Here is a 13,616-nt window from a genome sequence, read left to right on the forward strand (position 1 = left end):
TCACACTGTCCCTAATTTTATAACATCATAAACAAGCAAGTAAAATCCAACTGAGATGGATTATGTCCAAAGTGGTGGACAGTGTGTTCTGGACATGGTCTGCAGCAACTTTGCAAGTATTACCAACATTGGCAATATATGAACAAAAATGCCAAAATAACACAATTTGTGAGGATTTTTGTGGGTACACTGCTATTTTAATTTATTTCTAAAAATAACTTAGGCTTCAGAAGGGTTTGCTTGGTTTTAACTGTAAAAACACCAATCTCTTAGCAAAGATCAGGCAGCACTACCCAGCTGCCTGAACTGGGCTGGACGTGGCTCCCACCAGCACCGGGCTCCATTGGCTTTCCTTCCTCCAGGACCCAGCTCTTTCCCTCCCCCAGCCACAACAGCCTTCCTAAAAATAGCCCTCTGCTCTGTTTTACTCCGGCTGCAGTTTACATAAGCCCTTTGGGGGAAGGGGAACCTTGCGGAGTACCCAAGGCACTTCACAGCCTTCACAAAGCATTTACGGGGCAGCCAACACATTTTAAGTGTAAATTACCATCCAGACACTGAAAACCCTGACTTGCATAATGAACACACTATAGTTTAGCTTTATTGGTGGATAACCTCCTCTAAGACTTCATTAGTGTACCACAATACAAATACAGTTAACACAGAATTATATTTAACTATAACAACTGATTTTAACACATTTCAGCTACAAAATCAGTATATAATGTTCTACAGAGTAATCAGCTGAAAAAGGGTATTTCAATCACAAAACCTATCAATGACATCCTGCCTGCAAAATTACTCTTAATCACATGTAAAACTGGCCAACAGCTTCTTTCAGTTTATTTAGGACTTAGTCACAAACTATAAAAAGTACTTGAAGAGCTTCAGTTTGATAAACTTGTTCACCTAATATAAGCTTAATCTATTTCTTCATTTTCAGCCTGCTTCTCCTGAAGTATGGATTTTATGACCATGTTTCTCTGCATGCAAGCACATGGTCTCAATAAACTTTCAGGCCTGCTGGTAAATTTATACCAAATGTATAGCAGACACCTTTGTCACAGGGGTCTCTCAAAACACATAACTTCAGCAATACCTGTGAATGCAGGCAAGCACCCAGACAAAAGTAATTTAAATGTAAAGTCCCCAGTGAAGGAAAGGATTCCGTGTCTCATTAAACGGTGGAGTTCATAGAGGAGAAAAAGGAGGGAGAGAATGTGCATCGAGTACTCCTTTCTCTGAGACCGGCAGTGATATATTTGCAGTGTTTTCAGCCCAGGGAGTAATTGGGAATCGAACCTGGCGCTTTCACATTGTACCAGTAAATGTACTGGCCTCATTTCATCCTTGTAGCAGAAATTTTCTGTTGTCTCCTATCTTTTGTAATACTATTGCTTTTAATTCCTTTTTTAAAACAAGTCTTTAATGAGGTTTTACAGTATCTTTACAGGTCTTCGTTTGATAAAGCATTCTCCTAATTGTCATCTTTTAATCTTGAAATGTTCCTTTTCTGCAGCAATACAGCATGAGTGATAAGAGCTCTCATAAAAAAACCGACTAAACAATAAAAGAACAACCCACACTCCAAATGCTGTTGTGCTTGCTGACAGTGAACATCAGAAACAGCAGATCCTAAGGTCAGGGCAACAACGTCCAACAGCTGCTCACCCACCAAGTTGAGGAATAGGCAAAATCCTAAAAGAAATCCTAAAAATACCAGTCCCACCAGCTCCATATCTGCCTGGGCAGCCTTTCTAACATGCCTTTTCCTGCTGGAGCAGGATCTACTAGGGCTTCTCGGCAGCAGTCAAACCCGAGGGGTCCCCTCTCACAAACACCCCGCAGCCAGCCCGGCACTGTGCTCACACTGGCTGTCTCAGCACTCCTACCCCCAATTCCATCCAGGGAACACCAGCCCAGCTGTTCCACAGGTAATGCAATAGTGATTCAACTAGAGCTGCACTCTTTCTCTTTTCTTCAAGCATTTATTTATAGTGTGCCCTGTATTTTGCACCTGCAGGTCTTCCTCCTGCAGGAGGGATTCCTATTGGAGGCTGCTCCAACCTGTCTGGAAATCTTTTATTCTACCTGTTTCTGCACCATATTGAAATGTTGCTTCGAATCACAGCTCAGAACATCATTGAGGACTTTTTCCATCTGCATAAAGGGAGGCTGCAGAAGCATGGCAGGAAAAGGTGAGTGAAAAATCAATGCTCAGGAACAAGTTTTAACAGTTGCTTTGACTGGTTCACAACGCTTGGCACCTATGGATTTTACACCACTATACTAATGAAGAGCAGTGTACCATTAACCCTGACACTAACAATACAAGATGTTATTTGCTCTGTTTTTTAATAAAGTTATGGGAATTTTACAGTAAAACAGCACATTTTTAAAATGAAGGTCTAGTACAGTCTATGTACATGACAACCTCCCAGTTTACATGAACATAACTCTTATTTTAACTTCTCATCCTAATTCATTGTAATACACAGACTGCTATCTGTCTTCACAAAACCCAGAGGATTTAAGGATTACTGAGTACACACTAATCTACTATTTTACTAGTCCAAATTTACTCAAAGTATGTGTTTTTTTTTTGCAAACTGAGATTACAGAAGTTTCATCTGCAGCAGTTATTTTTTGAATGAATTTGTTGCACTTTCTCTGCCACAGAAAAGTATATATTCTGTGTCTAGTGAAAGGGCAATACTACCTGTAAGATCCATATACATGAAGATAAGCCAAAGTATCTTGAACTTTCAGGAGTTACACAGTTCTACCATTCTGACTTTCTGGACATGTCAAACCTCATCAAATGTTGGGCCTGTATTGCAATATGCACCAAGTGTGTGTTCAGCACCTTAGCAGCATAGCCTGTCAGGGTGTTTACTACAATAGTGAGGTTCCCTCACTCCAGGAATGTGTGGCATCACTTGAAGGATGAAGGCTGCTTGGCAGAACACCAAGGAAACTATGCAATCAGCAATATTTGTGAAACCTGTTGTTAATGAATTAATTCACAGTAGAAGAAACTCCATCTACTTTAAGAGAGTTCCTATAGGAATGAATCCAGGCTGCTGATTTTTGCTTGATCTTTATAATCATGAAAGAAAAATACAGTAGTGTAGTAATGCTAGGTTAGCAGCTGCATTTAATGATCTCATGTTAACAATGATACATACTGATTTCTTGAATAAATTATTTTGTGTCAGGTCTCTAACAACACTGATTAGTCGTTCCAAGATGGATTATGCATTGAGTCAGGGCTTTGAATGCATATGCAAAATCTTGTATACTAATATATTAGTTATTTGAAAAATATTGGTCATTTAATTATATGGAGAATTATTTATGAAGTCTCAAAACTTTACAAATAATCAGCTAGAATAATCAATCAAAACCATCAACCCTACACATCTCCTCAGTTAAAAGCTGGAAACACTGAACTGCAAAGTGGCAACTCTTCAACTGTTTTGCACAGCTATCCCCAGGTAAATTTAGCTTTAGCTACACAAAAATCAGAGTTACATGCAGAACAAGCACCCTGCCAGTGTAGTTTACTACCTCTTATTCTATTACAAACTTATACCTATCCACAGAGCAAGAGATCAATATGACATTCACAGCATCTGCTCCAAAAGCTTCAGTGGACAAAAGATACTTCTTCATGTATTTCTAGCACATTCTTTCATACTATTGGTTAATGCCACAACAAAACCTTTGAGAATGGGAAAAGGAAGGAGTGGGAAATGTGCTGCCACTAAAATGCAGAAATCCATAAAAGTTTAATTAACAGAAGATCCTGCCGTACTGCATTTCAAGTCTTCCCCTTCACCCACAGAGAAATTCCACTGCATTTGAATGTGAAGTTTACAGAGAACGGTGCCACAAAAAAAAGAAGCAGAAGCATGGACATGTATCAGAAATATGCTGACTGAGAAGTCCAGATACTACTGAACCAAACAGGCTTGAAAGCAATTACAACAATACACATCTGGAATTTGCTTCAAAAAAAGCCCAAGCTTATTTTATTTCTTCTTTTTGACACAGAAATCTGCGTGTCTGACATAGGGCTCCTGCACAAATTGTCATTAATCTGCATTATTCATTAATGCATTAAAATGTTCAAAATCCTTTGGTGATGCAAGCATAATATTCTGTATCAAGCAACACAGTTTGCCATTTTTACCTCTAGTAACGAGGAATCTGTTTTTTCTCTTCAGTGAATTATTTTTAACTCTGTTTTAATTAACAGTATGGGTATAGGCGAGCCATCGAGAAACTGGGCTACAGAACAACTCTGCAGAATTCTGAACTGCAGCCAAATACGTTTAGTACAGAATTATCTTATGAAGCTGTTTCATTCTTTGGTTTATACAGCAGTAGTTACTCATACATTCACATTCTTCGATAACATCAACTTTGGTTTTAAAGCTGCCTATTAAAGTAAAATATTAGCTAAAAGCTACATCCTGAGCAAACTACCAGCTGAGCTCAACACAGTACTCTTCACCAGCTAATTAAAATGTCAATATGCACCTTATTTAGGCTGGCCTTTGTGACACTGTCATGATGTGCTTTTGCCAATTCAAAATGAAACTTCTCTGTCAGAGGAAAACAGCAATCTACTGAACAAATCATGTGGCTGTCTACTTAAGATCACAGAAGAAATTCACCATTTTATGGTCAAATGTTATTCAAATAAAATGTTAACACTCATGCCAAAGTTTCAGAAATACTCTTGAGCACACCCCTGTCTAACCTGAGCAAATTTTGTGCTGTGAATGTTACTGAAATGAAGAAATAGCTGTTGGATGAGCAAATTTAACAAGCAGCATCCATTTCCACCAAGTGAGGCACCCACGAACACCTGCACTAGGGTTTACCTTAACTCTTGCAGGCATTAGCAAGTGACAGGCTTAACTAAAAGGTAAAGTGTGACTATCTGGATGCAGGACTGGGTCAAGAAACTGGGGGAGAAGTTCCAACCCAGTTTCTTCATGCTCTTCAGATCCTGTCAGCTCTGCCTCCAGCTGAAGGCAAATCCCTAATATTTACATCTAGACACATAAAGGAAGTTGCATCTACATTCAAAGGCCAGAAAGGAACTGACACATTAACAGATGTGTGAAACAAAAGAGAAATAAAAGCAGCAAATAAATGAAGGCAATGGGTGCAGGGAGGTTACAAGTGGCAGAGTGAGCGAAAGTGGAGGCAGAAACTGGATTCCTGGAGCAAACAGTTAAACCCTTTCACAATAATTCAGGCTGACATGACGGGCATTGCACAGACCTCAAAAGCCTGTGGTATGACTTCTTAAATTATTCACATTTTGGACTTGTAAAGGTCCTTCTGCCATTACAGCTCATCACCTTCAGTATTTTCACTTATCAGGGTTCCTAATTCATAAGACTCAAGCAAGCTATTTCAGGACACCTTTTGTTTTATCTTGCTTCATATTGGGATGTAATTTATTTTCAAGACAGAGAAGTTTATCTGGGGTTAAGTATAGCTTGAAATTAGGAATTTATGATGAGCTGTGACAACAGTGGGAACATGTGTTGGATTCATAATCCATTTATTGGCTAAATTTAGGTAATCTGGTTTTCACAGCACTTGCCAGCAGGCACATCCCTGCTATTCACAGTCAGCAAAGAAAGGGCAGACACATGGAGTAGTTAGGTATAATTCAGCTACTCAGATATTTAGGCTCATTTTATTGGCAGTGACTTCCTTAAAATTATGCAAAGACAGGAGTTAGTGTGCTTCCCATTATCTCCAGCAACCTACTTCTACACCCAATACACCATTGGATTGCAGAGAAAATATAACCTGGGTTGTATTTTTGATTTTTTTAATAGAAATTTAACCTTGTTTGTAACATGATCTCTGTTTCCTCAGGCTGAAGAAGAGCAGGGAGAAGACCCTAATTCATCAAAGTGCTCTGGAATAAAGTAAGGTGGGCTTTTTTATAATCAAGATGAAAGATTAGAAGTTGGATGTTCTAAGTCTATTCCTTGGCTTGCAGCAAGGAATACAGCAGTATTCTTATTGCCACACAGCAGTAGGCAAGCTCAACAGTTGTAGATCAGCAAAAGGGGGCATGAATATTATTCTTCCTCATGGGAATGTTTAACAATATAATTGTTAATGTCCGTAAGAAGCTCATGTATGCCAGGAACATAGGCCAGGGAAATTCCTGTCCTGTTGAATGTGAGTATGCGGACATAGCTCGCAGAGTTGGGGGAGACAAGAGTAACTGCTCTGCCAAAATCACATTGAGTGGAAAGTAAAAGTTAAAAAAAGTCATAAATAATATGAATAAGAAACGGGACTAACAGTAATACCACTGATAAATCAGCCACTATATAAATAGGTGAGACTTTCAGCAAACACACACTTCACTGCATGTTTCATGAAGGGAACTTTGTCATGAACTGAAATCAACATGGAAGAAAATCATTAAGTGCTCAGATCGGGGCTCTTAATTGCTCTCTACAAGTCAGCAAGCCCAGAAATAAAACACACCATAAACCTTAATAAAAATGTAAAGAATTTACAAGCCATAACAAATTAGAAATTAAGAAAACAGTGCATCCACATCTGCTGATCCTTTAGCAGCCCTGCACAGCAGTCAGTTAATAGCTGCACTCCCCCCTTTTCTTTGATAAGTGTTTTAAAAACAAACATCTTAAAAAATACTTCACATAAAACTCCTCTGGAGCAGCCTGGCACAGTTTTAAACTATCAGAGTGAGTCTGCTAGGGCTGAAGGTTGAGAAACACGACTCTGCACCTACACCAGCGACCTCCCCATGCTTTCTTCTTCCCCGAAATGGCAGGCGGCAGGAGAAGAGCCGTCGCGGCCAGCGGCAGGAAATAGCGTGAGAATGGGCTCCCTCATGCTACTTCCAGCCCTTCCTGATATCGGAGGGTGTGAAATGGGTTGCAAAGACTGTCTCTCAGACTATTTCCTTTTCCACCCCAGCTGAAACCAGGAAGCGCCAGCTAGGAGGTACACACAGCAATCACAGCGTAACATGAAGCACAGAATCAGACAGATGAGGGCTGTAACTAAAGCAAGAATTCAGGGACTGTGGGCACAGTCCAACATTAGTAAGTCTAGAGAAAGCACCAGGATGCTCATGTAACCCAGGCTTTGCTTTTGATTTACTACATAGCTAATCCAAAGACTATTAACATGAAAGCAATTTTCTTCAGGATGTTCACAGAATTTGGGTCAGACTTTACAGGATGGTGCAGGCATCCTCCATGCCCCTGTGCCACAAACAGCACATGTGCATGGAAGAGAGCCTGTTTAACTACTCTGCTGTGTATTTGTGAGCCTTCAAGAGCAGAGCTGCCCAAATGAAAACTGAGGTAGAAGTATTACAACAACAGCACTTCAAAGAGATTATGTTTGTTTATATTTGACAGAAGGATATATTTAACAAACAGGTCTTGGCACATTACAGTGGAAACGGCTCCTATGTTTTTAAGTAATATATTCTAAATAAAATACAATCCCGTGCCTTCAGGGAAGACATACAAAGGATGGCAAATCATTTATTTATCACCCTTCAGGGTATTCTATATTCTAGACCTTTCTGCGTTGTTCTGTTTATTATTAGCCAAGAGCGGTATCACAAGGCAGCTTCAGTATATTTGTTCTCTTCTGCATACATCTCCACAAGATACAAGAGTAATGAAATTTAGTCTCCTCGGAGACAATGCTCCTTCCTTACAGCTAAAATACATCCTTCTCAGAAAGAACCTGGTAACAACCCTGCAGATCATGTTGTTCTAAAAGAATTGAAACTAGCTACTTAGTAAGTCCAGTGAAGAAAAGGGAAACAGTCTCCTCTCCTTTCTCTGCCTCTCAAGACTTGTAAAATATGCCTAGGCAGGAAGTACAGTAAAGCTCACGATGAGCAGAGGCAGCTACTCTTTCAAAATGAACAGGGTTCCTCCGAAGTGACATTTTCATTTAGCCAGTGAGCATGAGGGGAAAGGGCAGGGTACCAGAAGGGCTCTCCAACAGCTGAGGTTACTGGGCGGGCCTCCCAGCTTCACACCTCCAAAGATCACCACCGCAATTCCATGGAAAGCCAGGACTGTACCTGTCGCTTTGGTCTTTTTTGAGCCAATGCAACCAGGCACTTAGCGGGGCAGCGGCAATAGTGCATATTAATGTCAACTTTTTACAGAGAGGCACTGAAAACCTGTAGTGAGTCAGCAGAAGTATTGCAGTATTTAAAGTTACTGCTCAGGAGCAGGTGAAAAATGCCATTTCCAGACATTAAACAGCTACATTCGAGCTAGCTAGACACAAGATATCAGGTTGAGAATCATACTGGTTCCCACTTTATAGGGAAAGGATAAGCAGCAAGAAGCAGCCTTGTCCTGGCCCCAAGCTCATCTAGGAGAGCTTCTGACTCACCAATTAGTTCCCTTCTTTCCTCAACAAAAATCTGCAAGTGTTTACATCCCCACCTCCCCAACATCTTCCTTTCTAAGGTGATCCACCATCCTGCAGCTACGCCATGCAGTCTGTAACCTGAAGAGACCTCCTGTCAGAGTACAGCTAAGCTGCCCTACACGGAGAACCAGTTTTTATCCATGAAAAGCAGAACTGTAAAAGCAGTGGTGTCCAACAGAAGGGAACCAGGTAAGTCTCAAGGCCTCTTCTCACTGCCACCATCACACCATTAACAAGAGATGGAAATAAAAGGAGGGAAGGGACTCGTGCCAGTTCCCAGAAGCCAGCAGGCAGGATGCTGGGCGCTGCTGCTGGGAACAGCTGCCACACAAGCAGACCATGAGCCCTGCAATGTGCCCGCTCCCTGAGGACAGAAGACACAGGCCAGCCCCTGAACCCCCAGAGATCCCTGAAGAAGCTCTGCACACGTTTCATGCTGGTTTGGCAGAAACACAAATGAATTTTAGTTTGATATTAACTTTTCTGAAAGCCAAACACAGCCCCGTGAGATACACACACTCCTCACTGTTTTCTGCTCAAAGACAGGCAAAACTCCTTATTAAACATTCAGCACAACTGCCTTGAAAAGCTTCCTACATAAAACTGTGCCACTTCCAATAGTGGGAAAACCTTCCTCTTTAAAAATGCAGAAAGAGCCTGCACCAAGGCAAATTTTAAGCAATTCACACTTTGAAAAATGACATTTAAAAAAAACCTGAAAATTTACAAACAACTACAGAAAGTTAATTTTTGTTAACAGGAAACACTATTGAGGATTTTAAAGTAATCCACTGAACAAGTATCAATATGTAACCATTCAACTTTACAGGAGGGATTTTTGGAAGCTGGTCTGATCATGAAAGAGAAAAGCCACTTTTCCACCTTCCATTTTAAGTATTCCTTTCTTGTTTTAAAGAGGGACTTCAAAAGGGGAAGGTATTTAGAACCCAAGACTGTTCTCTGCAAGAAATAACAACTCCAACACAGTTTGCTCAGCTTTCTCTTTTAACTTCTATTAGCCCTATTGACAGTAGCTTGCACATTCAAATTGAAAGCACTCACTTGATAAATCTCAGCTACATTTTATATTTTGTCTTTGCTACATTCTTTTATTTCGAGTGTGCTCACCAGTTTAATTTCAAGGTATTAATACTGTCAGATTTCATGAAGTAATTTTCATCAGGTCCCATGAAAATGGAATACCACAAAAACAAGTTCAGAATTTCAAAGCGACGTTAACCTCCAAGCAAGTATCTTGCCATTAAAAACCTCTTACTTTGCATATTGTGTTATTAAAAACAATGCCACTGCATGACTGAAAATGCCAGAAAGCACAAGAACTACCAAAGCTAACAACTAGAAAGCTACTTCTGTAAGAAAATAATGTCATATACTTTACAATCAAATTGAATAAATATTAGAACAATGAAACAGTTTTAGAAGGAGACAGCAATGGTACCTTAGTTAAAATACCTAATTTACAACAATGTACAAGGTTTAATTTTGGCTCAGCAGCTCATGATGTAGAACTACGTGTTCCACTAGATGGAGCAGGACAGTAAAACCATCCTGAAGGCCACCCCTGGCTGCTGACCCATGAAAAAGTCAATGTCCAGCCATCAGGGATGATAAGAATTTTAGCTTTCTTCTGTGCATTCAGGACAGAACGAAATTTGCTTCTCTTCCAAAAAAGGGCAACACAAAACCCCCTTTGTGCTTAACAATTTACTTCTTCCCATCAGAGAAGTTGACTATTAACAAACACTAACCAGAAACAAACAGATAACCAAACCCTGTGAGAAACAAAGCTAGGTTTTCCCCATTTCTATCTGTTTTACACTAGGAAGAAAAAATGTTCTGGATAGTTGAAGGGAATGAAAATCTTGTAGGTTTTTTTTTTTCTGTAGCAACCAAAGTTGCAAAACGATCCATGCCAAATGATCAAACATTAGTCACCTAATGCAAAAGACATCGCTACACATCAAACAAATTCACAGTAGAAACAATGGCTAAACTTCAAAGAGGCTCCTAAAGACCTGGAGCTGTGCAAGTCATAGTAAAATTATCTCCCTTGTCTCTTTTCAAATAGAGCTAATTGTTGATTTAGTTTTCAGTCTACCTAAACAAACAACACAAAAAGAACCTTACAAATTTTATCAGATGTTCTTTAAGGGATGCAGTAGTAAAGAAACTGCCCTTGTCCACCAGCACATGAAATAAGAACCCTGCATTTCCTTCACCATTAAATCTTATTTCAGCTTTTCCAAAGAAGCAGGGAGAGTATAAACTAATACAGAACACTGAAGTCCTGCAATTCTTGAGTATATACAACAAAAATACCAGGAATGGTCACAATTATCACAAATGTTCCCATTAAAAAAATCTGAACCATAATATATGGCTGTATGTCGTAAATAACTGTAAACATGCAGAAGCCTCTTATGTTAATACAAATTATCACGGTACAAACAGCAGAAGAGCATTAATCTTTCTTAGATATGTGCATCACAGCCACACAAGCATAAGTCTTGGTGACTGATCACAGGCTGTTGCCTATGATTCTTACTGCCATCTCTTAGTTTTCAGATAAACAAACTGCACTAAAACAAAAGCTAGAAACATGGGCACGTTTCACACCAACGTACCTTCCATCGTACTAAAACTTGCTGCAGTACCTGAAGCTGTCATCTGGAAAGGAACTGGTCTAAATGGGAGGAGGAGGAAATCTGTCTTTGAGACAGTAGTATTGCCCACTGCATTAAGGTGCCAGCCTATATTAAGACCATTTGAAAGCATCTGCAAAGTTTTCTATAGAGATGCTATTGTGTAACTGAACACCAGTTTTTCCTACCTCTTTGAATAGCTGATTACCAAGAATTCACCATGTAGCATACATTCCTTTTACAAGGTAAGGAAAAGTAAGGAAGAGTACCATCCAAATCACTGTCACTGAATGTTTTCAATAGAAGAATTTGGATATAGCAGTCAATATAGAGCAGAATAGAAACAGTACTTACTACTGTGCACAATCAATCAGTTGATATTCATTAGATCTCTCATAGCAGGCTCTCACACCTTCATCTTGCCAAAGGGTTTTCGTATGTTCATAAAACTCCTGAAAGAGTAAAAAGAGTATTAGCATAATGGATTATATATGAAGAGAATTGGCAAATGGTACCATATCGTTTCCACTGCAATGAGTGATAAATGGTAGCAATATTTAACAAAAAACATCTTTCAGAACATGATTACAAGTTCAATTGACTTTCTCAGTTGTTCTGACTTCAGTGTTTTGTAACACAAAAAACTGCTTCTCAATCATTCTGATTGAGACCAACTAGATATTGAGGGAAGGTTAATATTTCATTAGTGACAATTCTGTTGACATTTTTAATAACCAATACTATTTGGTAACTTTTGCCCTTTAACTCTTAATTCCACTGAATGTTATATTTATTTAGCCATCAAGATTGTTTTTTCCTTCAACAAAACACTACTTCTCAGTAATTCTTAAATAATGGTAGTAAATGATAATTAGGTTTACTTTTGAATTAGCAAGTTAGTGAGGACCTTTGGGGACTACCCAGACATTTGCATTTTACTTAACTCTCTATGACTTAACTCTATTTGCAGAATTTATTATTCTATAGTGTAAAAGGATATTGAACTCCTGAAGAAATACAGTGACACACAGCTGGATCATGTATTAACTATACAAACCTTAAAAATGGCAAGCCAGCATACAAAAGCAGATAACCAAAAATGCAATGCTTCCATTTTCTTGAACTGAAACACAAGTATAAAACACAACCAGAAGCCTGTCCTTTTCTTGCACAAAAAAAAAGCCTGCAAAGTTCCGACTTGCTTGTAGCTTTGGCTCCAACAGGGGCAAGTGTCATCTGCAATTGTATTTCTGGATATTGGTCTAAGAACTTCGAATAGACTCAGAGAGAAAAGCAGCAGCCTAGTGACTTTAATACACACACCAATGAGGGGGCATTACTTTTATTAATGACCATGGACTTTTTCTGGCTACTTCTCAGAGCTTTTAAAGTGTTTTGGACTAAATACTTTCATTCTGAATTTAAGTGGCTCAGGTAGCTTACTCCGTATCAGCATTTTGCATTGAGGACAGCACAAGACCTTTGAAATAGTTGCTGTACATATCCTAATCCTCCCCACCCCTTTTCTTTACAGTAGAAATATTTTAAAAGAAAAAAAAATGTATTATTTTAAATAGTTATTTTACTGCTTCAAGGTTCCTCCATTAACTTAGCTTTGGAATATCTCCTTCTGGGGTATCAGTCCCTTGCATTCTTTTATTATCAGCATAGTCCAGAGAAAGGGGTCAAATCCAATGTGACTCCCAGCGTTTCACTTGAAAGTATATTTTTAAAAGATTCACCTTCCTAACAGAATGCTAATTAATACCTGAACAGTACCAGAACAGTAGATGCTTTAAACAGCATCTTAAAGATGCATAATGGCAGCTTAAAGTAAATTTAGTGATGCAGATCTTCACATCATCCTCTTTTTGGCAGGTATAAGATGCATATGGGATTGCGTGACCATACAGTTGTGAACAGCCATGATGGAAAGAGCCTATCAAATGTAAATTTGATCTTGCTTCTATTGCTGTTGGATATTGACTAGCTGAATTTAACATAAAAACGATAGTAAAAGCACACTACTACAATTTTGTTCTAACTTCTTATAAGGGATTATAAAGTTTATGTATATGAAGTTTATGTATAGTACTAAATGTATCTTTTCCATTTGTTCCCTGGTTTTATGAACTATTCATGAACAAAAAGACAAGTTAAAATTCTTTCATAAGTAGGTAAGAAGATTTTACTGGATTTTTAATACTTATAGATTGTACAACCATTTCCTGTTAAAGGAAGTAAAAGATGGCTCAAAATCTTAATTCCAGTCCTCAGTTTTCTTTCTCCCACTGCTGGAATTGCATTCATTGGATCCCTTAATTTTGAATGTTTCCAATTTTTTGGCAGTTGGGGGACTGTCAATTACTGATAATCTTCAACTACATCACAGCACAGTGAGGAAAGTATCTCACCAAAGCAAAAAGCAGGAGGAACAGAAAGTAAAGGAGAGAAGAGGAATTATCTGGG

General features: G+C 38.9%; 1 protein-coding gene across 2 annotated transcripts in view; it reads right to left on the reverse strand.

Moving 5' to 3' along the window:
* Positions 1-13,616, reverse strand: part of GNAS (GNAS complex locus) — a 158,500-nt gene that overhangs the window by 28,346 nt on the left and 116,538 nt on the right. For both annotated transcript variants that reach the window (XM_034066664.1, XM_005147542.4), the window contains exon 5: positions 11,502-11,599. In XM_034066664.1, coding sequence (XP_033922555.1) covers positions 11,502-11,599 — 98 coding nt within the window. The remainder of the gene's footprint in view (positions 1-11,501; positions 11,600-13,616) is intronic.

This window comes from Melopsittacus undulatus, chromosome 10 (assembly GCF_012275295.1).
Source record: "Melopsittacus undulatus isolate bMelUnd1 chromosome 10, bMelUnd1.mat.Z, whole genome shotgun sequence".
Lineage (NCBI taxonomy): Eukaryota > Metazoa > Chordata > Aves > Psittaciformes > Psittaculidae > Melopsittacus > Melopsittacus undulatus.